Source organism: Mya arenaria, chromosome 17 (assembly GCF_026914265.1).
Source record: "Mya arenaria isolate MELC-2E11 chromosome 17, ASM2691426v1".
Lineage (NCBI taxonomy): Eukaryota > Metazoa > Mollusca > Bivalvia > Myida > Myidae > Mya > Mya arenaria.
The window spans coordinates 37,500,248-37,523,662 of NC_069138.1; the positions used below are offsets into that span (position 1 = coordinate 37,500,248).

Consider the following 23,415-nt stretch of genomic DNA (forward strand, 5'->3'; position numbering starts at 1 on the left):
TTGATGAGTTTCCAAACAATATCAATGGAAAAGTGCTTTTAGAGCTCAGTCGTGCGATTTAAATCTAAGGTTGTCGTTCGAAATGGCGACGGAAACATATCCGCTTAGGAATCAAGGTAATTGATATTGTTGTACGATACCTATAATGCTAATCAAGTGTTTCTCAACCATTAAGGCCAAGACGGTTCACCTTTTGTTCTTAGAAAGAGTGAGGTTGAGATCTCGTGAATCTATGTCACTTTGTCAGTGACAGCTGCAATGTTGTTGTCCCAATGTTCATTTACCATGGTATTTCAATATTTCTGTAACCTTTGTTCTCTGTCATGTGACTTTGTTTGTCTTTTATTGTATGTTTCTTTGGAGTTGATCAGTGTGCCTTTAAACAGGGGCATTGATAAATATTCGGTGAAAGTAAGACAATGTAACCTATGGGAACAAGACAAATCGCCAACATTTAACCAGAATCCTGTTTAAATGCACAAGGATCAAACAATTATTTTTACAAGAGACATACAACGTAAAACACAACAAACCCATTGAATAAACGTCAAAATATGTTTATTAGGTAATGTTTGGTTGACTTGACATGGTTAGTTTACTGGGTTTCCGTACTATTCTTTTGTTTAAACGAATTCACACAAATAAGCATATAACACATCGAACTAATTGCGCAATTTTACTTGAATTGTGAATTCTCATAACGGTAGAGATTAAGATCATCCTTTTTTAAATGTTTAAAATGTGATCCGTAAAAGTAACGAAACAGGGGGTTTGCATCGTGTGTCGGGAAATGGTTATCATGGATCGAGCCAATTGCGTTACTCTATTGTTTTAAAACTATATTTATGATAAAATGAAAAAGAAGAACTAAATATAATTGTAAAACTTCATCGAACAAAGAAAGCAAGTTTTTTTTTCTTCATTATATTTACAATGTCATTTTTTCGCTTTCCCAAATCGGCGTGTGTAGCTAGGTAACTACATAGATCATAGGAAATTTACAAAAGGAAATAAAAACACTTTTTGCTGAATGATTTAGCTGTCGTACCGGATACTGCAACAAGTATAATAAACAACGAGATAAACCGTTTATAACAAGATAAATGAGTAGTGGTGAAATGTTACCTTCATTTTCAATATTTCACCAGGTTTATCCAGACATATGTGCAGTATGATAACCTTCTATTCGAAGGCTTGGAGACTGCTTCAGATATGGAGATTCTGTGATGATTTACTTTCATATTATAGATGATAGAAGCAGCAGTCGGTGGCAGATTGTTCAAATAATCAAATTACCTAACAAATATCATATCAGTAGTAATTAATGAGGTCCAGTTTACGGCACCAAGCCATATTCGCATAGACAAGGAAACATAACGCAGGTTCGACACAAATGCAATATTTTAACATTATAATTCATTACCTTAGTTCAATTTGAATGATTTGGATATATTTTAAAGGGACTCTAACATGGTTTCAACACTTAGATATCAAAGATTCGTGCCATTTGTGTTTATCAAAGACTGATAACATGTTCACAATGAGAAGGCATCTTTTGAAACTTAAGCAAAATGTTAACCTTTTCTTTCAATAAATGTAACAAACGGTCCTCCGTGTTACCATAACGCGTTTCTAACGCAATTTAAATGAATTTTATTCACGCTTTATCACATAAACATATATTGAACTAATCAGTATATATTTGTTCCCGGTAGATATTTAAAAATATAAAAAAATAATACGCAATTATAAAGTAAGCGAATCTTTTAAACATGCAGTCGATCGAAAATTGGTTTTATAAAATTGCGATGGCAAATAGTTATCAAATGGCAAGAGAAATACAAAACAAGAGCATATAGGAATGCTAGATTAAAATTCATGTATGACGATTTGGCGTTTGATACATCAAATGCTCGTTAAATATGACTTGCAAATTTAAAAAAACAACATAATTGGTCCACATCTAATTTTAACCATTCCGATTCAATACATATTCCGCACCCAAACGTATATAGGTTAATAATACGCTGTGGTGCCAAGGATGATTTAATACAATTATGAATTAAATATAATAATCAATTTAGCAAGACATAAAGTTGACAAGTTAGATAGACTTGGCTGAAGAAAACGATTGCTAAATAGTTTAGCTGACACATCAGGTGCTTTGACAACATGAGCTACAAAATAATATAATAATTATCTTAGATATGACATATTGTATGCAGACGTCGGCTGCAGATTGCATAAAAATATGAAAGAATGTTCAGATAACGTATCAATCAAACCGAAATCATAACCGTCTCTAGTTTATGTCCTCACGTTATATTCGCGCAGAAAATGGAACAAAGTAAATGTTTCAACGCAATAACGAATACAGATTTAAACATTAAAATATAACTTATACATGCTCATCTAATAACATCTCCAAACATTGTAAATGGGAAAAAATGATTCATTGTTCTTAGATAAGCTGTAATACAATAGAACAGTACAAGGTCACGCATAGAAGTCAAAAATTCAAATATAAACCCTGTGTATAGGCACACGACAAGAACCCAAACGACAATGAACTAGAGACTCAAGGGTATATACACCACATACATAAACACAAACACCAAAGAAGATCACAGACTCATAAGCTATTAAAATCAATGTGCACATCCTTTCAGGATGTTATTTTGTTACAATATGAGTCGTTCATGTTATCCTGTTATAACCAAGATACTAAGTATCCAGTGGAGCTAAATGTGAGTTGTTCCTTCATATTTAGTAAAAGGAGGATGTAACAAACTATTACAATAAAATGGACACAGACATACTTAGTTCAAGCTTCGCACTTAAAGAGTGCCCTTCAGTCCCATTAATTAACAAAAAACAAACAATTAATTGCCAGGAATAGCAGTCGCTGCTTGAATCATTAGTAAGTCAAGACATACCGCCATTATGACTTCGTAAATATTAAATATTATGTATAACACTTAATTAAATAGACGTTTAATTAACAAGCCTTGCTTTTAATATTTTAAGATGCACTCGTATTCCCAAAAAAGATTTATCACAATTAATACATTTGTTTAAATATACCAAAAAGTATGGACAGTAACTGGGGAGAAACACTCAACGCTTCACGTTTTTCTGTCTGTTGTCGATGTATATGGATTACACAAAAATACCAAGTAACCTAAAAATATTAAATGATTTCAAAGCATCTGGATAATTGGCTGGTATGACATTTTCATTTATTAATAAAAACATTATTTATTTCTTGTATACGTTTAAAGGAAAACCGGCATAGCAAATAGCTTAAGTCAGATTCGAAATGGTGAAATTATTTGTTTTTATATATGTATGTACACAATAGTACAAATAGTATATAAACTATATTTATCCTGTTACTAGCACACTAATCGGTCCAATAATAATGTGCCGTGTAAATTTTAGTTTATTAGGATAATAGATTACGTGATGTTCGTCTGCAGTCAGTTGGTCATGTTACCGCGAAAACGGACTTCTTTTCAATTCCTTCGGCTTACTTGATAAATTCCTCCGACTTGCCAGATAATCTTCCTCCATCCACGGCACTAACCTTGTATTTTCTTTATATGAATTAATGAAAAGGGAACTGTGGCTGCAATAATGTACCAATTTTGAAATAACTCATGATATAGCTATTTTAAGGATGACTTAACTCTGGAAAAAATTGTGACATGCATTTGAGAAGTATCTCCCTGTGTCAAATTAAATTTAAGTTTCGGATATTTGTGGTTAACAGCATTTAATAATCGAAAAACATGACTTCATGTCAGACAGGTTTCGTATCATGCAATGTTTTTTTACCTTTTTGATGTCTGATCATCTAAATAAAAACCGGATGAAACTGTGGAAAAAAAAACGTCATAGTTACAAAAAAAATCAAATAAACAGCAGAAACCTAGGCTGTTCGTAAAAATTAATGTTCCATGTCGGTCGATTAAATACACATGATGTGTCCGTTGTTCTTCTTCACATTTTATAATTCGACATATATTGTAAATAAAAGATCATTAAGATCCTTAATACGTTACATTGGTCATTTTGACATTCTACACATTAGCGCAACATGTGGTTCGATTGAAATAAACATTGAAATGCTTTAACAACAGCAAAGACACGCTGATTACTTATCAGTAGCCAAATCAAAGCGGTGGCTCATTATGTGTGAATGGTGAATATGAAAGCCAAAAAAGCCATTGATTATGATATGCATGTCAACAAATAAAACCAAATAAACACATCCGTCGAGGTGTTACATCCTTGGAGGTAGGGGAAAACACTGCATTGGAGTTTGATCTCTATCATGTCCAGAGGCATCAAGCAATTTGTTAATGGCATGGCTGAGATGTAAGCTTGTTGACGACGTAGTGGATATTTTTAATTTATTATCTAAGTTTGCAAGATACCTTAAAGCAAAAAGAAGATCTTATGATACGTTTCTTTTGCTGCATGAACAAGATTATGAATAATGATGATTTCACAATCAATCCAGTAACGAATCATTTCAGGTGTTCGCAGCTAAGACCTTATTTAATGAACGATCGATCTATGCATTCGTGTTTCCAGATACTTAAAAAACACTTAATTAGCAAAGGTAGAGATTGCATGCATTCAATGTTAAGAACTTCTGAATAACAATTTTTAGGATTATTGATATGGATCCTCAAAAGTTGCATTAACCTTTTTTAACGGAAAACTAATTGACGAACTGTTCATAATTGATACACACCGTGGTATGTTGAGTTAAAAAGTATGTCTCGTTTGCTCTCATACTCGTTTTGTCTAATATCCATTGTTCAGTGATTTCATTGAGTGGGCATTTTTTTTATATATGACTAAATTCATGATAGACATTAGTTGTAATGTGTCTTTTTTTTGGTCAGGGCAATCCCAGGGGACCCATAATAAGAAAACACAGAATCCTTATTTATGTGAAAAGCTACAGAAACAAGCTCAGTAGCAAAAAGTTTAAACAAAAACCCGGGTTAATGTCATGGGGGTAAACGCCAAAGACAAAGACAATAAAAACACAAGAAACATGGAAAAATAGCACAAAACTCCACAAACAGCACTGTGCAATTATACTATATATAAAAAACTAGGTATGTTTATCAAGAATTGTTAGGTACCGCCTTGACACGGTCAGTAAAATGTAAATTTACTGGGGGTTTAAACCAGTTTATGTGCACAAACCTCACTCTTATCCCAACAATCATTAATAAAGATACACTATATACAGCATTCAAAGTGTATACTCGATTTCTTGTGCGATGTGTAGTTTAACACCAAAAAAAAAAATATTATAAAACACACACATAATAAATTTTGTTCGACTTGACGCCTTTTACCATTCTAATATTGGATGAAGAAAAACCTCTCAAAAATGCTCCGAACATTAATAAATGAGCGATCTACGCATTTCTACGACTTTGACTGCAGCAAAGTATTCGCCGCTGTATTACAAATTACGGTCTTTGATAACAAAATCTCCATCAGATAAAGTTCATAAAGGCCTCATAAAACTTACAGTAATGAGTTTATGTTGGTAGCTCGTTGCTCATTTCCACGTTCGTTAATGTTTCTTTTACGTAGAGTTATGTTGTGTGAATCTACTGACGGATTTATAACAATTAAGGAATTAAGGAGCTGAGATGTAATCCGAAAGCTTCTACTAAATGACTAGTAAATAAAAAGTTTTTTTAAGGATCATCGTACTTTTATATCATATTATAGATATGCAATGCAAAGTCTGTCTTTTATAAATCTAGGTTATATTTAAATTTGTTTTATTTTCAGTACCATAATCGTCATGTTGTACTATGTAACTTAAATTGTATGTGTTATTTTATATTATGTTCGGTGCATACCGATAGTACATAAAGAACTTCAACAGTATACGTAGGATTGATCTGAAACTTTGTACAAAAATTACCATGAAATGTTCTAGCACCAAGCATACAGTTGGTAGGAAGCAAACGGATTCAAAATATGCCCTTTTAGTTTAACCTGATATAAACACTAAAGTTTAATTAGACGGCTATAAGTGGGGATCCTTCAATGATCATCATCTAGTAAACGAGTATCTAACTCACATTTCTTCAGTTGCACCAGAGTCGTGCATGATTAATATGCCCTTTCCCTTTGATTTATTTTACAGCTATATTGAAGCTTTGAACTTTTTAACAATTAAAGAGGGATTGTTCAGGAATTTGATTCACACTTTCACAATTAAATGTTCCATTGTTTGACATATTTCGCGTGATCAACGACTTATTTGCTGTAAAGAGTAACTTTTATTTTACATTTTACATATCTCCCATTTTCAGATGAATTGTTTATATTTTGTACACATGTCACCATAAAGAAATATTTATTTATTTATTTTCCGTAAGCTTCAACCTTATCCACTTAGAGATGTGTACCCTTAGGTTTAACATTTGAAGAAACAATGGAGATAACAGACCTACTTTCACAGTTTAAGTGGATTTCTTCTGACTCATGGTCCACACAATAACAGCGAAGTTGAGTGAACTTGTTCGTGGAGTTTTGTGCTGTTCTTCCATGTTTCTTGTTTGTGATTTTTGTGTTTGTTTTCTATGTCTTTGGCGTTTACCCAGTGCCATTAAACCGGGATTATGTTTAAACATTTTGCTACCGAGCTTGTTTCTGTAGTTTTTCACATAAGTATTGTTTCTGATGTGTGGAATGACAAGACACATAAAGTTAAGTGCCAATGACTATAAATTATACATTTATGAGTAGGAGTTCTACATGGAAGTTTTAGGTTTGCAAACAACAGCCACAGGTTAATGTTTGTTTAGTTCTTATAGATTTTAAACATAACGATCATTACATATATATTTATATGGAATGATACAGCAACAAGCTCAGTAGCCAAATGTTAAAACACAAACATCTCATACTCTTCGTCAACCACAGCTTGTTCTTCTTCTTTGGAGTCATGTGCCCTTGAACTAAAAATTATACACTAATTAATGCATGACCTTTTACTTTCAGAGATTCATTTATATGATGTAATGCACTGGTGCCTTTCATATGTTTTGCAATGGTCTAATTGCGAATTTGAATAGATTTCCTTGAATTAGAAATACATTTATTATTTTGATTAGCATATAAAAACCTGTGTGAAACAATAAGTAACAACCTTTTTCAGTGCGGCATGTTGGGTCAGTCTCACTCCTGTGAAAGCTCCAGATATATAATTACGTTAATTACTTTAATTGATTAGAAATTAAGAGATCGAGGCAATGAGTTTTAAAGTCGGTATAAAGAAAAAAGTACATAAACACGTTTTGCACTTCACTCGATTGCCTCAAACAAATCGATAGTATCGTTTAATATTTTAATATGCTTGTTTTGCTAAGATATACAAATACAAAGTGCATATTTTCGATATCATGACAGTGATACGGTAATTATAAGAATACAGTTTTTTCACAAACTTTGCCGAAACAAATAACACAAACAATGCGATTATTTTATTGCAGGTTTGCAGGAAATGAGACAATATTAATCGGTGTGAATAATACTATAATCATGTTTACTGTCTGCAATATTTAATGGGTTTTATCTATTTATATTTTAAGGGGGGGGGGGGGGGGTGATAAAAAAATCAGTATAATGTAGACGTCGATCCTATAAGCCAAACATCCACTACACCAGCACAAAAATCAAAAGCAACTCGCAGGCAAACATAATCCATAGCAATATCAATTCCTATGTTTTATTCAAGTACACTTTGACTAATCTCAAGTAATCACACTCAACCAGTCAATTTGTATATGGACAGAATGACATATTACACTGTATGTGGACAGTGTGTGTCTGTGTATTTAGCGGTGAATCGATGACATATTTGGTGGCACCAAGCGTACAATATCAGATCTGTACACACACAGGCGCACTAATACTGTCGTTTGTAATTCGAGATCATGCATGCCACCTGAATCAAACGCAGATAGAATGTCACGGCGACGACTGTATTGTATATTACTTCTAACGTGTAGTCGGGAATTATATCAGCAACGGTCGCCCTTCTTAATAAAATCCCAAATTGGCTGTTTTTAAATTCGTTTATGGCATCTTCTTCCATGTCTTAGAAAATGCAACTTCGGTGTTTCCTGATATCAATATCCAAAAGTCAAACGGATAAACAACTATGAAAAATAATGCAATACACCCACAAACACAACTCACATCAATATCAATATCAATGTTGTATAAAAAGAATTTGCAACTCTTCAACTTGGTTTTCTTTCACAAATCCAATAATATCGCATTGAATCGAAAGGTATGTCCATCGATGAACGGTCATATAATACGGGATGTAGAAAGGTTTAATACCTGCAACAGGTATTGTAAATGTTCTATGATTGGGAGACACTGACCACACAGTAAAGCAACAAGTCTACACATTATGTACACATGAGCGACGCTGTCGATTGTCATGCCAGTGTAGACATTAGATCACTGTGGGCAAGTATTTTTTCTTCCTTGTACACTTTGACCAATCCAAATAGCGAGTAGCGTTGTAATGGCCAGATATATTGGTTCAACCACAGACAAACTCCGATTTCACCCCATATACGTTCACACGACCGGTAGTTTCCATGGTCATCTCATATGAACCATCGAATTTACTGTTTTATCATTCGTCACGACTATCTCTGTGTTGCTATCACTTTGAAATGCTGTATTATGATCGGGTGTAATAGCAACAGCTGTCTTTTATAACTCCAATGATGAGTCTTTCCATAATTAAAAAATGAATTCTACTTACGCGTTTGAAACTTATTGCAACAACAAAATCTGCTGTAAATGATACCCTTGCAGTTTTTACCAACGGAAATTTATGAAATCTGATAAGGTCATCGTTAGAAACGGAGAAAAATTGCGCTGTGCCTATGTTGTGTAGTGACGAAACGATTTCCGTTGGACTCACTGTTGTTATACTATTTATGTTTTGGCCAATCGTTCACTGTGGTGTTGAATTGTTGTCGATAGGCGCAATGACAAACAGATGTTCGGACAATATTGTAATGTCATATACAGTTCCAGGAATGATTAACTGTATTTCTAAGTAAAGTTTTGATAATATATTGGATTCAGCAGTTGGCGTTTGACCAGCTAGAATCCTTTCGGCGACTGTCATTTGTATTTTTCCGCTTTCAATTCAGGGATGGAGGTAAAATCAGAGACATATAATTGTCAAGCAGCGTTAAATTACTTGTCGTTTGGTAAATAAATTAATATCAGCAAATCAAATTTATTATTTAACGTAACACAGTCCTTATATTCATATATCTGGTAAATATAAAACGTAAACTTTCGCTTTAATGAAATCCTGAACAGGAAAATATCTGCAGTAAAATTGTAAGTAGTTCCTACACATGCAACCTGGCAAAACAATATGAAAGGTAATTGCAAAATCTAGCGCAATAGTAAATCATTACTATTGTCTACGTTTTCTGAATGTATTTTGACTAGAACTCTGACCCACCATTTTCAAATTTTGAAAGTTTACTTCTACCAGGGCTCAACTTAAGTTGAGTTTTTGAGAATATGCCATGATCAGAGACGTCTTAAATGCACCGGTCCAATTAGACGGATGTTATTGTAAAATTAGCGGCAGAACTCAAATTAGCGCCAGAAATTTGTAACCCTTCTCACTTTTTAGTTACTTGGGTTATAGGCAAATAAACAGAGCATATTATATACAATGAAAAGAAAATCAATGTCCAACCCCAAATATCGAGTTTTGAGGTCGACATTTGATCAGAGTTATGCGGTTACAAAAGCTGCAATGAGTTACAGAAAAGTTTTTTAAAGGTTTGAAACAGTTTATCCTATCTTAAATATAGGGTTACGCGGTAACATTAGTTAAAACTGCTAACATGTGTTACATCGAACATTTTCATTAAAAAGGGACTTTTCAGGCCGACATCTTATCAGAGTTATGCGGTTACAATAGTAACAATGAATTGCAGTAATTTTTTGGAAAACCTTTAATATCTCAAATATCGGGTTACGCGGTTACATTGGTTGCCATCGTTTACATCGGTTACATCGATGTAGCCGATGTAAACGGCTGTAACACAATTTTCAGCATACACGCCTTACAAAAAAACAGTGTAACCACTTTAATTAGGTGTTATACGGGTAACAATATTCAAAGCTTTCATTTAATGCACTACAAGCAAAGAAATACTTTGTAACCCAACGTTAAACAACCTCCATATTTTCAACCACAAGCAAAGAAATACTTTATAACTCAACGTTCAACAACACTTTTCCACAATATAAGAAACTCGCTTTGCTGATAGGATTTTGATATCCTGCCTGTACCAAAGTGTCAGTAACAAAACTCTTGTGTAGTTATTACCACATGAATTCGGCTGTAAAGAATTGCAGCAAAATCTCATTTATACCACATGCGCAGATAATTACCAAGGTTAAGCCTACAATTCGTCATGGTTGAGTAAAAAATCAATTTCCGCTTCATACGACCTGCCTTTTCCCATGCATTTTTAAGACATGTACCCTCTAGCGCTTTCCAATTTCTATATCAAATCGTTTCGTTGATGTTCGCAGCAGTTATTGTGATATGTGTTCTATCTATTTTGAATCTTTCTAATTATGTTTATGTCAGATTGCAAGTGGTTTGTTGATATTGCATACAGGTTAGTGATAATAGATGAAAGTTTAATATATCCCAGTCATTTTTATCAACAGGACTAGCCGTCGCATGTAATGGAATCATCATGTCATATTGAGTTTTCGAAATAATTTTACGCTTTTTCAACAGGTCAAGGTTACTCTGCGTTCAAACAACGTATGCGTGTGCATTTTTGAGGCGATGATTTGATCATTTCTTGATTCTGTAAGAAACAAAGCCGCAAAACTGAATTACAAATGTTAACTAAAAACTTAATAAATCTGTAATACCTGTCGGTGCCTTGCAGTGTTTAACTAGTGCGGAAACCCGGGCGCTCACAATAATAAACTTCTTTTGTTTCCAATAACCCTTATAAATATTTTACTTCGTGAAAAAATAGATGAATTTTGAATGGTAATTTATTATATCGTGGATCCAGTTCAGGAGAGTCGTAATTCCTGCTATTTTTGTTTATAGCTATAACTTTTTTTCGCTTTCAATGTGACCTTTAGTATCTGATAGCTTACAAGACATAAGTGCTTTGAAGTATTGTTATCATCTTTTTCAGTATTTGCACTAATTGCTTCTCGACGAAATTGAACTTTACTTTCAAAATTTATTTCAAATAAGGCTTTCTAAACTACTACCGTATATTTTATGTTTTCATTAATACGATTAAATGGTCGTATGTCTTTTCATTGAAAAGCAGGACTTTGAAAAGATTCCTGTCAGGACATACACGTTCATGAAAATTGCCAATATACTAGAGCGCTATTGCGGAAATTTATAATTTCAATCACGTGGGAATCGGGTGATATAACTGTTTTGAACACCGTTATCAAGGGTAGCGTTCAATAATTATCCTACAATAAATGTGCATTGCGTTGTGATATATGCTCACGGTTGCTTTATAGAACGGTTACGCCCATTCCATTTGCAACCGTCCGATATGGGAAACAAAAAAAGCAGGAAGAAAGTGAACACCGTAGCTATCTAAACCTTCAATCACCGCCTAAGGATATTGCGCAAGAGCTTTCAAAAACTTTGGGTGCAAAAATACATTCCCCGCGTTCATAAAATACACAGATGTCTATATGATTCACCAATTTTATATCTGAGCGAATGATGTACAATTCGAAAGTTTAAAACTCGTAAATCAAAATTAAGCATTTATTTTAAGGGTTATGTCAAATGATTCTGTACGAGGCCTGATTGCTTAAACTGTGACAGCTCTGCATACCTAAACAAGTACATGTTAGCTTGTTAGGAAATTTTTAACTATGCATGCTTAAACCTGAAAGGGTTATTCGTCGAATAAATAGATGATCGCAATAAAACAACAACATTCTTTAGCTGTGTTCTTCAATCGAATAGTTCGTATTCATACTGAATATAGATATATGTATGCATCGTATTGTACATTATATATCCATGTCAGAGCAAGTGTGAGGTTGGACAACCGAAAACCGGTTTAAACCAGTGAGTTCTGAGTTAATGTTTAAAGACCGTATTAAGGAGTGTATCACAACATTTACCAAAGACGATATTGTGATAGTTATTTCATGTGTGTTGCTTTGTAACATTGCACCTCTGTGTTGGTGTTTGTGGGATTTTGGTTAATCTTTAGGTAACTGTGCATGTCCCGATAGTTTCCATTGCTTTATCTAGTATACTTTTAAAGTGCCTTAGCTTACAAATATTCTTTTTGTGAAGCTACAACTATTGTGAAATACAAGTGTTTGGTTGAACACTTATAGTGAGGCTGTCTGTTTTCACTGACAGTTTCTTAGCTGTATAACCACAATTGTTATCATTAAACGATATTCTGACATTGAGGGGGACTGTTGTTGCTGTCTAATGAGTCTCTTCACGATTGCTTGTTCGACTTTCACCTTGGACCTTTCTTAACTTATTCCATTCAACATTATCTCAGTAAGTGTTTGGCCGTTATAGTTTACAATGACATTATTTGTATAAATTGGTTATCTCAAATACATACACTTCTTCATGTCTTGTTTAACAATCATGACATTATTCAGTTGCATACTGTTATTAAACTCAGTATTGGGTTGTCACTGAATAGTTATCGTGATCAAATTTAGTCTTACCTTATAAAAATTATATTGTTTGATACGGTGTTGGTGTCGTATGAAAAGAATAAGTTGTATGCTTCTTTGTTTTCTTTGTATTTGTATTTTATTCAGATGATTTATTGTGAACTCTGCAGAACACCCCCGTTAAGCATCACAGTAAATCAGAGATCTAAAGATCTGAAATCAGTTGCTTTATCTACGAGTTGAAAGTTATGAAGTCGTTTATGATGTTTCGTATTGTTTTGTTTTAATTTACCTCCTGAAATTAAAGAATTGAAGACAGGTAAACGTTCAGAACTGCAAAAAAACATTTTATTAGATACAAGCGGAATGTTATTGCCTCAGGTTTGTGCCAGAATATAAAAATGTTCTGCAGAGTTATGTAATCAAGTGAATATTATTCACTTTTATCCAATTGTCTTCGATGAACTTGGTTTCTTAATCAATAAAAATGTCTTCGAATGTTAAATAAAGTATTCTTATCGCTGACGACGAAACGAATGCTAAAGTATTAGTATTCTTACATCGGATGTCCGTATGATTGACAGCATATTCACCAATCTCTTGTGAGCTCTTGTTATTGGTTAGTGTACATTTTGCTTGTAAGCTACCACTCCAGGAGCAATTTCACCCTAACTTAAATCAATTGTTTCAAATTGTGTGTCTCTATGAAATATATTCACTTACTTTTTATTTTTTTGTGGCTTATAAATTGTGCTGATAGTTATCATAATACACTTGGCACTTGGATATCTAATTCAGATGTAAACAAGTATTCAGCGCGTGCTTATCAGTGCTTGATGTATCGTTATTTTGAATCTCAGGTATAAACTTTAAAATCCTGCCAAGATGGTTTTGTCTTAATACTTGGTTTATTTAAAAGAAGATAAACGTACCTGTGGAATGTAGATGGGCTTCGAGTTTTGTCATTTTATAAAGTCTGATATACTGTTCTAAGAGTGTGACATGAGTATGTTGAATTAAGTATGGGGTTACACTCTCAGTAACAGCATGGTCACACCCTCTTTAATTTTACTAAGCCGTCGAATCTGTAGTTACCACTTTTGATCAATAACAAGGTTGGTACCTCTACATACTTCTTATTCGTATCGCCTTGTATCGGGGTAGATGTCATTTGATTGATTAAATTGGGATTTTCATTTGTTACATAAATATTTGCAGATTCAGAGCGGCACACATCCGGATCTAAAGAACAACTACTAAACGTATTATTTTTACTACACCGTCAGATCAAGTGAAAAAAACAAAAACATTATTTCAAATACATCACAACTGAACAGTTTAGACAAAATTGGAAAAACAAATGTTGGTTACTGTTCACGAATTATCCTTCCATTAACATACAAAATCTGGGAATGATTATTTGCTTGGAGAAAATGTCAGTGTCTAGGAGTATGTCCAAACTACTAAAAACATTGGATTTATTCATCATAGGTACGATTTCCTCAAAGCTTCTTATACTTGGTAATTTTCGGCGTAGCTTCGCATCTCAAGAAAGAAACCTTTCGTAACTAAACACAACCGATGATATATCAGCAATCGTGAAGACGACAAAACAAAAATATTTTTACCTTAAACTGTTAAACTGAACGTAATCCATGAAATCATGGTGACAACATTTTTATGCCCATTTACATTGGTCACGCATATGTAAAACAGGAGTTCAAATATATCGATATTTTTCTTTATTAAAACAAGAATATTACAAAAATTCCTTATTACCACCATATTTATTACAGTAGCTACGAAATGATTGAAAAGAATCTTTGATTTGCATTTGCAAAATCGCGGCCGAGCGTTCATACTGCATGAACGCACAAAAAATAAGAATCAATCCTTAATTATCCATAAAACATATGCACTTAGTAACGCTAAGCATTCACTTCGATGCATTCTTTAGAACCAATCAATTTATTTGTATGTGGCGCTGTTCGAAAGAGGATAAGCTTCACCAAAAGTTATTTCAACGCATAGAAAAAGAAGTAGATATGGAACGATATATTTGGGTCGGGCCACACTTTATCACATAACAACATTAGCAAAAGGTCCTCTCCTTTACAGTCAAACAAGTAATAAAGCTGAAAAGAAATTGGTTTATACATTCATAATAAATTTTATTAAATGTAAATTTCCAAAGAAAACCTATTGAAAGTAATTTATCAATAAAACGGAACAAATAACGTTGATATCAATGCACATACTTATCCATTCAAATTATTTAAAATTCTACTAGAATTTTAAGCTTGATAGCAATTCAAAAGAAGATTAATTGGATATACAGATAAGAATGGAAAGAGGATAAAAATGCAACGCAATAAAAGAATTGATATGCTAGTCTTCATTCAGTTTGTTATTTTACCGTATCTTATGTTTGGCAAATATTGTGGAAATATTTTATTTACTTGCAGGTGATGAAATTAGTGACGAAAAGGTTTAACGACAATTGGCAGCCTGATGTCAGAGCTTTAACAAATGACGTGAATTGAAATCACGGAGTGCCCCTTTCCATAACCCAGTCGTCCTACATGTCTTCGTCGTTATCAGCCACTCCGCCTTGTGAACGGGGTCAAATACTGACCAGTTTGATAGGAGAGATATACAAGCTGCCGTACTACCACGATTAATTAGGTGGCACGGATTGATTTAAACACGATCCTAATTACATCTTTGGATTTACACAGTGTTCTGTGAAACACAGTTGAAGCAAACGATACAAGTTTCGATATTGTAACATTGAAACTAGTTTTGAAGGAATGTTAATAATTTACAATTAAATTATCATAATACGTAACAACATTGTATTAGTCACAAGTGCATGTAGTATGTGTATAATTTACACGTGTGTGAACAAATCACTGTTTATAAATAAAACTCACAATTAACAATAACTTAAATTGATATATGAACTTAAAATGCTTTGTCGCACCATTTAATATCTTATAGAGTAGTAACATATATAAAGTTTATGTCAAACACAATAAAATCCACTTCCTTTTTTTAGCTCTATGATCATATTGACGTAGATCGGGACGAAAAAGGATGTAAATTTGAATTGAAAGAAACAACCAAATGGAAATGATACTATTAACTATCTAATTTATAACCACTAGGGATTTTCATTTCTGCAGATTGGAAAGCGTGCCTGCTAGGTTTTCTCACAGGAGGCGGGACCAGATAATCGGATTTCGCTGTATAAAAGTGTGGCTTGATTAGATAGGCATTGGACTTTACTTCAGTGGGTTCCAGAGATCGGAAATATCAGCTTGATTTCAATTTTGGAATTTAAACAAAAACGTATGTTATCAGAAAATGGTAATGATAGCCATCAGTTATTATCAAATTAACATTAATATTTGATCAACAGTGTGTGAATAGCACTGGTAGCAGAATGAAGAATTCCACGGACGTTTTAGATTATAATCAGACAGAGAGCATAGACGAATTGAACGACCGATATGCGAGAGCATTGCTTCCGCTTACAATAGCGTTTGGCTTCTTTGTCGTTTTTGGATTCTTTGGAAACCTTATAATTTTACTCGTTTTCTCTTTGAGTCGGGATTACAAGCGGAATAACTTCAAAGTGTTCGTCCTGACCCTAGCTGTGATAGACATGGTGATATGTGTAACTTTGATACCGGCTGAGATGGTGAAACAGAGGAAATACTTCGAATTTGGGGATGTGGTCACATGCAAGGTAAAATGCTTTTTCAACGTGTTTGGGGCTACTTCCTCGTGTCTCGCCCTCTTGGTCATCTCAATAGATAGGTTTAGAAAGGTAGTAAAGCCATTCAAGAAACAAATGTCACCAGCGATTGCAGTACGAATTTTGGGAGTGGTTGCTTGTGTATTCCCTATACTTTTAGCTATACCCGGAACTATTATGTGTGGAATAAAAACAACAAACATGACAAATATACATGGAGGAAACACCACCATTCATCTATGTGAAACGGAAGAAAAGTTCAAGAAATCCATATGGAGAACAGTCTACAAATTCATACTCCTTGTTTTACTGATCGGAATTTCTGTAACGTATATAGTATTGTATACATTTGTGATGAAAGAAGCTGCGAAACAAATAAAAGCTATATCCATGCAGCGCAATAATTCATCGTATGAAACTGTGTTAAGTTCCGGGATTTATAATCAAAATACTGTTGTTCACGAAACACCAGAGGCAGGTCATAAATACATGGGGACAAATGAACACGGAGGAAGTAACGTCTCAATACCCAATCAAATTAAAAACGGATCACTCTCAAATGGATCACTTCAGAATTGGGTTTCAAACCACAGAAAGAGCATTAAACAGAGTATCAGAATAAGTGGTCGAGCACAGAGAACCAAACAATTTCCCACAAAGACCTTTATTTGGTTTATATTGACTATTGTGTTTATTGTTACGTATGTTACGCATAATTTAATGACTTTGAAAGTTGAAAAGATTGTCAGTATGTCACCAAGTGAATTCACGCTGTTTTCGTTTTTCTTTCGTATATATTTCTTAAATCATGCTATTAATCCAGTTGTGTATGCTATATTTGTCAAAAGGTTTAGGACCTCTTGCAGAAATATGCTTCCTATTTTGTTATCAAAACTGAGACAATGTTGTATAAGATAGCATGTTTTTATTATAATTGTGTGTTTTTTTTATTCTGTGATTTAAAACCTGTCAAACAACATTATGGTCGGAGCCATTTCCCTACCTGATTTGACTGTCGAGTCGCTGCGATAAATGAGGTTTTGACGATATAAAGTATTAAATACTTTTCTTGCATTCTTTGATAGAAGCCAAAATACAAGAATTGCGAGAAATGCATGAAATTAATCGCTCTGAAACGTCAACATATAATAGTTGCCGTTCTGTTTTGGTGGAACAATTATATTTTAACTGGATTATGAAATAAAATAGCGCTTTTTGAACTGACTATAATTTTAGCACAATAAGTCTTTTCTATATTTTGTAGTATCAACGTGTAACAGTATTATTGCAAATAAAATGAAAATCAAACTATATTATTCGATGAGTATAATCGCACATTTACAAAGGATATCTGCCGTGTACTTTTACCGATATCAATCGAGTGTGACTGGAGGAAAACCAAATAATTTCCCTTGGTCCTTTCGTTTCTTTTTCCGCTAATGTTACACTATTAGAGCTTCAATAAACACGATACAAATGCAACATATTCAGATATTTTTTTCCTTTTTTTAAACTTGTTTTGAAAGTATGTTTTGGATATTTTGACATATCGTTAACAGCTTTAAATACGCATTCACACAATCGCAAGAAGAAGAACAATACACTGATAAATATATTGTTATCTTTCATGAGACGTAAGTTTGCTTACGCTTTATATTAACACCCCGAACTATGTATCAATGCTGAAAACAGTTTAATTCAAAGTTATTTTATTTTACATGTTCTTTTATTGAAAGCCTTGAGGACACTGTTATGAACCTCATTTGCATAGACGGGTTTAGAGTACTGAACATCAACTGATAGGTAGGACAAGCTGGCGATACTCGATGGTTTTAATTTACGAAACTTGAAGCTATTAATATTGTACGAGTCATTAATTTACATGTGTTTAGAGCAGCTTTTATTGTTGTTAAAATTGTGTATGATTACTTAAAATTTTAACTAAGTTGCAGTAATTAAAAAAATCCATCTTAATGCTGTATGCAGGACTTTTATTCTAAAAACGTCGTGTCACAAAATCTATGAATCTCTCAAACCTTTCAAGAATACGATTTGGCGCTCAAAGTGTGAAACGAGATACTGAGGCATTTGAAGATAAACATCTGGGGTAAATGAATTAGACCCTCATTTTTGTATCTGGCGATAAAGAAATGAACGTGTGAAAGATAAATCAGTCATCATGTTACTGCCGCCATAGTTCGTCTGAGTTAAATTGGTGCTTATATCTGCCTACGTTTGTTTCGTTTGAAAATGAATATCGATGACTTGTGTGCCTATCAATGAGACTAAACAAAATCAAAGGTTATTTATATCTGGATAAAGAAAAAATGTCTCATTAATATGTCGTATTTTTACCAAGTACATAAATTAATTTATATTTTCGTGCTCGTGGATTGAAATATCTGAGAAAACTTAATCCTTTGACATATTTTCGGATGTTTCAAATTGATAATTGATCTTAAAAAACAACTTTTGTAAAGGCACATTCAATCGAAATACGTATTGCAGTATATCTTAACGTAGTAACATGAACAATCACTGCACACTCAAAAGATATTTTTTCACAACATTGCACGTTTACAGAAAATCCAGGTGCGAATATTTTTTACAGATTGAATAATGAAACACATGGCGTCAACACATACCATCATGTACATAAGTGACCATTTTGAGTGAGTTTACATGTATTGCGATTTACCTTTAAGTAATAGATATATGGATTACATTCTTTTGGAAGTGATTTCTTGTCGTCCAAACAATCGACAAATCGTTTTTATCGTGCTTGGCTTATCAGTACTGGCAATGAAACTGAGACTGGTATTTTCATACTTTTGATGTTTTTCTTTCGTCCAGAGTATTTAACGATGCCCGAATAAATTAGCACATACCACATCAGAGGCGAAGTATAGCTGTTCCATAATACCATACTGTCTTTTTTCTATATAAAACACCATAAACTAATTGATAGAAGTATCGAGTGAATGCAATGACAACTATAGAGACAAGTCGAGTAGTCAATCATTTGAGTTGAAGAATATGTTTGGTTTTCTCACCTAATTCTTCTAATTATATTAACACGACACATCGTGTGTTTCAATTTTGAACATTCCGTCAGTAAGAAACCTCGGGAAAAGTCAATTAAATCAGTTGCAGGGAGGTGGATGGACCGCAATTCATAACGTTCAAAATGATAGTTACTAAAGAGTTTGGTTAATCTTTGGCTTCTGCAATTTCCTTTTTTTATGCAATTAGGGTATTGAAAGTTTTATCGATAATGATAAGTATTGTAAAAATTCATATATTTGATTATAGTGTAGTTTCACTCTTTTCCAACATCATTTATCATCCTTGCTTTTACAACTATTGTATTAAAACAGTAAATTCCATACTTCTTGTTCGAATCCGTCTAAATATATCTAATATCTAAAATTCTATGATATCGGATCAATCCCAAAATAATAATTCCAAAGCGGAATATGGCCGGAAATAAATATTACATTAGCTCATATATTGCTTTGATTTATAATGCAAATAGCAATAAAATGATGTCTTATAAATGTTAATCATCGTCTATCATGATATTACATCAATCTCTTACACATAATAATGCGAAATACAGCTGCTGGGTGTAAGACTTTTATACGCAATGTGCTCCCCTATAGCCACACTCATTGAGTATGGGCTTGAACATATTCCTCTGCGTCAAACAAAAGAAAAAGTGACAAGATCGTTAAAGGCATCAAATGTGTTTTATATTAAGGAACAGATACAGATTTAAAGAAGTCAAACTGTCAGATAGCAAAATTATTTACTGGTTATGAATATTTATCATAATAATGTTAGTTTATCTTATTTTTGGTCAACTCAATTTCACTTGAACTACAATTATTCATCAAATGCAATTTAACTTATTAGATATTTAATTGTCCTTTTCGATTCGTTTTACCTGTCTAAGTGTTGCTGTTTTGTAGCTTTGAGGAGTCGGCTCTGTTGCTCTGGCCGGAATCATTCGTCGACAGGTAATCTCTGTATCCGGACGTTGAGTAACTTTATTTGTTCATAATATTCCTTTACTTATTCTGCATTTGTCTATAAGTTAAAGTTTTCCCTAGTTGATAAATGTTGGGACAATGTAAAGTTGAGTTTTCAGGCACAAGTTTAATCCCTCGGTGAACTCATGTTCATGACTGTTCGAAGGCCGCATAAGCCCTGAATATACGGATAATTATATGTAGGATGTAGGTCAGTCTGTGTAAAAGATAAAACGCATTATTGATGAATTGGTTATTTACAATGCCACTTACAGACGGGCAGGTCACATAATAATTATCATACGATAGCAATATATGAATATGTACATATCATCTTTGTGCGTTTGTTAACATACTACATTTTGTTTGTGTGCTAGGTTCGACGTATTTTTTTCCATTAAAGTAATAGTCGTAGATATGTAATATAAAAATAGGTTTGCATCTAATACAAACTTGTGATAACAGACCCACTGTTTAAATTACAGCAAGAACAACTAGTATTTTCCTGCCTTTGTTATAGTGATAAATAAATGCAAGGTTGATTTCATTTAAAGTGATTAAGTACTCGTCACAATGAAGAGTTGGACCTGACTCGTAAATTATTATTGCAGTGAACTCGAGTTCCACTGATGGCGTTCATCCCCATCATTTATCGGAAAAATAATTGTGATGTGTGTGTGGTCTGTTTGGTATTGTTTGTGTCACTCGTTCAATATCGTTAGTGCTTTTATCTGATGTCTTCTAAACGTCATTTGTATTTGTTTTTATTTCTGATGATATTGTCCATGTAGTTACATTGTACTGTTGGAGGACTGAAAATGAGAACTTTTAAAGTCCAATTAGGTTCCGTCCTCGGCAAACCCGAAACGTGTATCATGTTCGAATATGTTGAGGTATGTTTATTGCAGAACAATTTTTAGAAACAAATTAGTTTAAAAGCATTTGCATTGAAATGCAGAAGTGAAACAATAATGGTATGGAATCAAAATGCTTGACGTTTTTCGAAAACAACGTGTTTGTGGCTTTCAGATAATTGCTATTTTTTCTTCAAAAATACTTTGTTTGGATTGTCTGCTGTTATTTGGCACACATAAACACGCATATTCGTTCGTACCAGCTTTGTAATACTTGTACATTTTTTGTCGTATTAAAATCAAAAACTAAATTTTGGAATTGCTCTGCCTTTTATGCTTTGATTTGTTTGTCACGTACGTGGTTTATATATACCAGTACCATTTATATGTGCGTTTACCTTGTGGGCGCTTGGATATTGATATGTATCCATAATTCTATCGTATACTCGACATTATTTTAGCAATAATTCATTATGATTTTCTGCTCAAGTTAACTTCGACGGAAATATCATATAAACTGCTAGAGAATGATTCTAGTTATTAAGCAATCAATCAACATAAACGTGCGTAATGCAATATGAGCAAACAAGCTTTGCAGACAAATAGCTATTATCTGCCAATATCCAATTTTCCATTACATTCATTATTAAAATATATGGGTTAAAATGAGAAACTTTAACTATCGTGCAACCTTTGGAACTACCATATTACGTAATGTCGAAGATCAATACCAATTCATTTGCATCTGTCACTTTCCAAATGAGAAATAAATGTATTTATTTTGGAATCGTATCAGTATTGTGACTGAGCAAAATGATCGAATTCTCTGTGAAATAGATATTTTTCAATATTTACGGTTACTCCACAGAGTAGCCGACGTCATAGGTAGATTGAATTTAAGTTGGATCTAACCCAGGTCAAGTTAAGGTCACAAGTTGTTTATCGCTCTTCTGTATTTCTATTGGCTTATGAGTATTTGCTATACAATCAAGACTCTATTGCGAATAGGTGTGTTTAAGATTTACAAGGTTGTTTTAACTGATTTTTTAAAAGAAAAAAAAATGAAACATATACATTTTTAGCTCTATTTATATTGTAAAAATTAACTTTAATTGCTCAAAATTCAATAGCTGTTTGTAACGTTTGATACTACCCATACTCTGTATTCGTTCAGTGGTTATTCTGCAGATTGCACGTGGTCACCGGTATATAATTAATGTAATTTATTGGGTATACATTGTATTTGGTATAAGAAAACCATGTCTTGAACCGAGTGACAACGTAAACAGATACAAACTAGTCGCGGTTATGCTAGTGCCGTGATAGTTTGATCTGAGTCAAAAAGATGCGTTTTGTAATTCGGGTACTTTAATACTTTAGGTGCCGCAGCATTATTTGACACCTTTGAACACGTAGTCTCGGCTTCTGCAAAAAAAATGTCATATATGTTAGTTAGATTGATTTTGCCCAATTGTTAGTTAAAATAGTTACACATTACTAGTTATTTTTCAATGCCTTAACGGTGAACTTCAATTAAACGGCATAACAATAGCTTGAATGATTTCAATGAATCGAGTAATGGACTCGTGCATTTTTCTTGTCCTGCTCAGTATTCGTCGCAAAAGAACTCGAGATGTGTTAAATTATAGGCGAGAAATGGAGTAAAAATCATTATTATTATTATTTCTATTATTATTAAATTATTATTATTATTATTATTATTATTATTATTATTATTATTATTATTATTATTATTATTATTATTATTATAATCATTGTTGTTTAAACAAATAAAATGAAAATATATATTTAGCCGAACTTAGCGGGCGCCACATTGGCACCAAATCCAGAATTCGCTCCGAAATAGACCCGTCGGGCCTATCCTCGGCCCAAATCATTTCCGCTCCCCCAAACAGGCAGACCAAGTTACAAAATAATTAAAGTTTAACAATCCTATCCAAGATATTCGCCTTTCAATGTTGAAAAAAAAACTTTTGTTAAACCA

The 23,415-nt window shown here is 33.3% G+C and overlaps 1 protein-coding gene across 1 annotated transcript; it reads left to right on the forward strand.

The window, feature by feature from the left end:
• The first annotated feature begins 16,072 nt into the window (after nt 1–16,072).
• Nucleotides 16,073–17,907, forward strand: LOC128224940 (cholecystokinin receptor type A-like). The gene has a single exon (XM_052935049.1). The coding sequence runs from the start codon at nt 16,211–16,213 to the stop codon at nt 17,441–17,443; it is 1,233 nt and encodes a 410-aa protein (XP_052791009.1). The 5' UTR covers nt 16,073–16,210; the 3' UTR covers nt 17,444–17,907.
• The last annotated feature ends 5,508 nt before the right edge of the window (nt 17,908–23,415 follow it).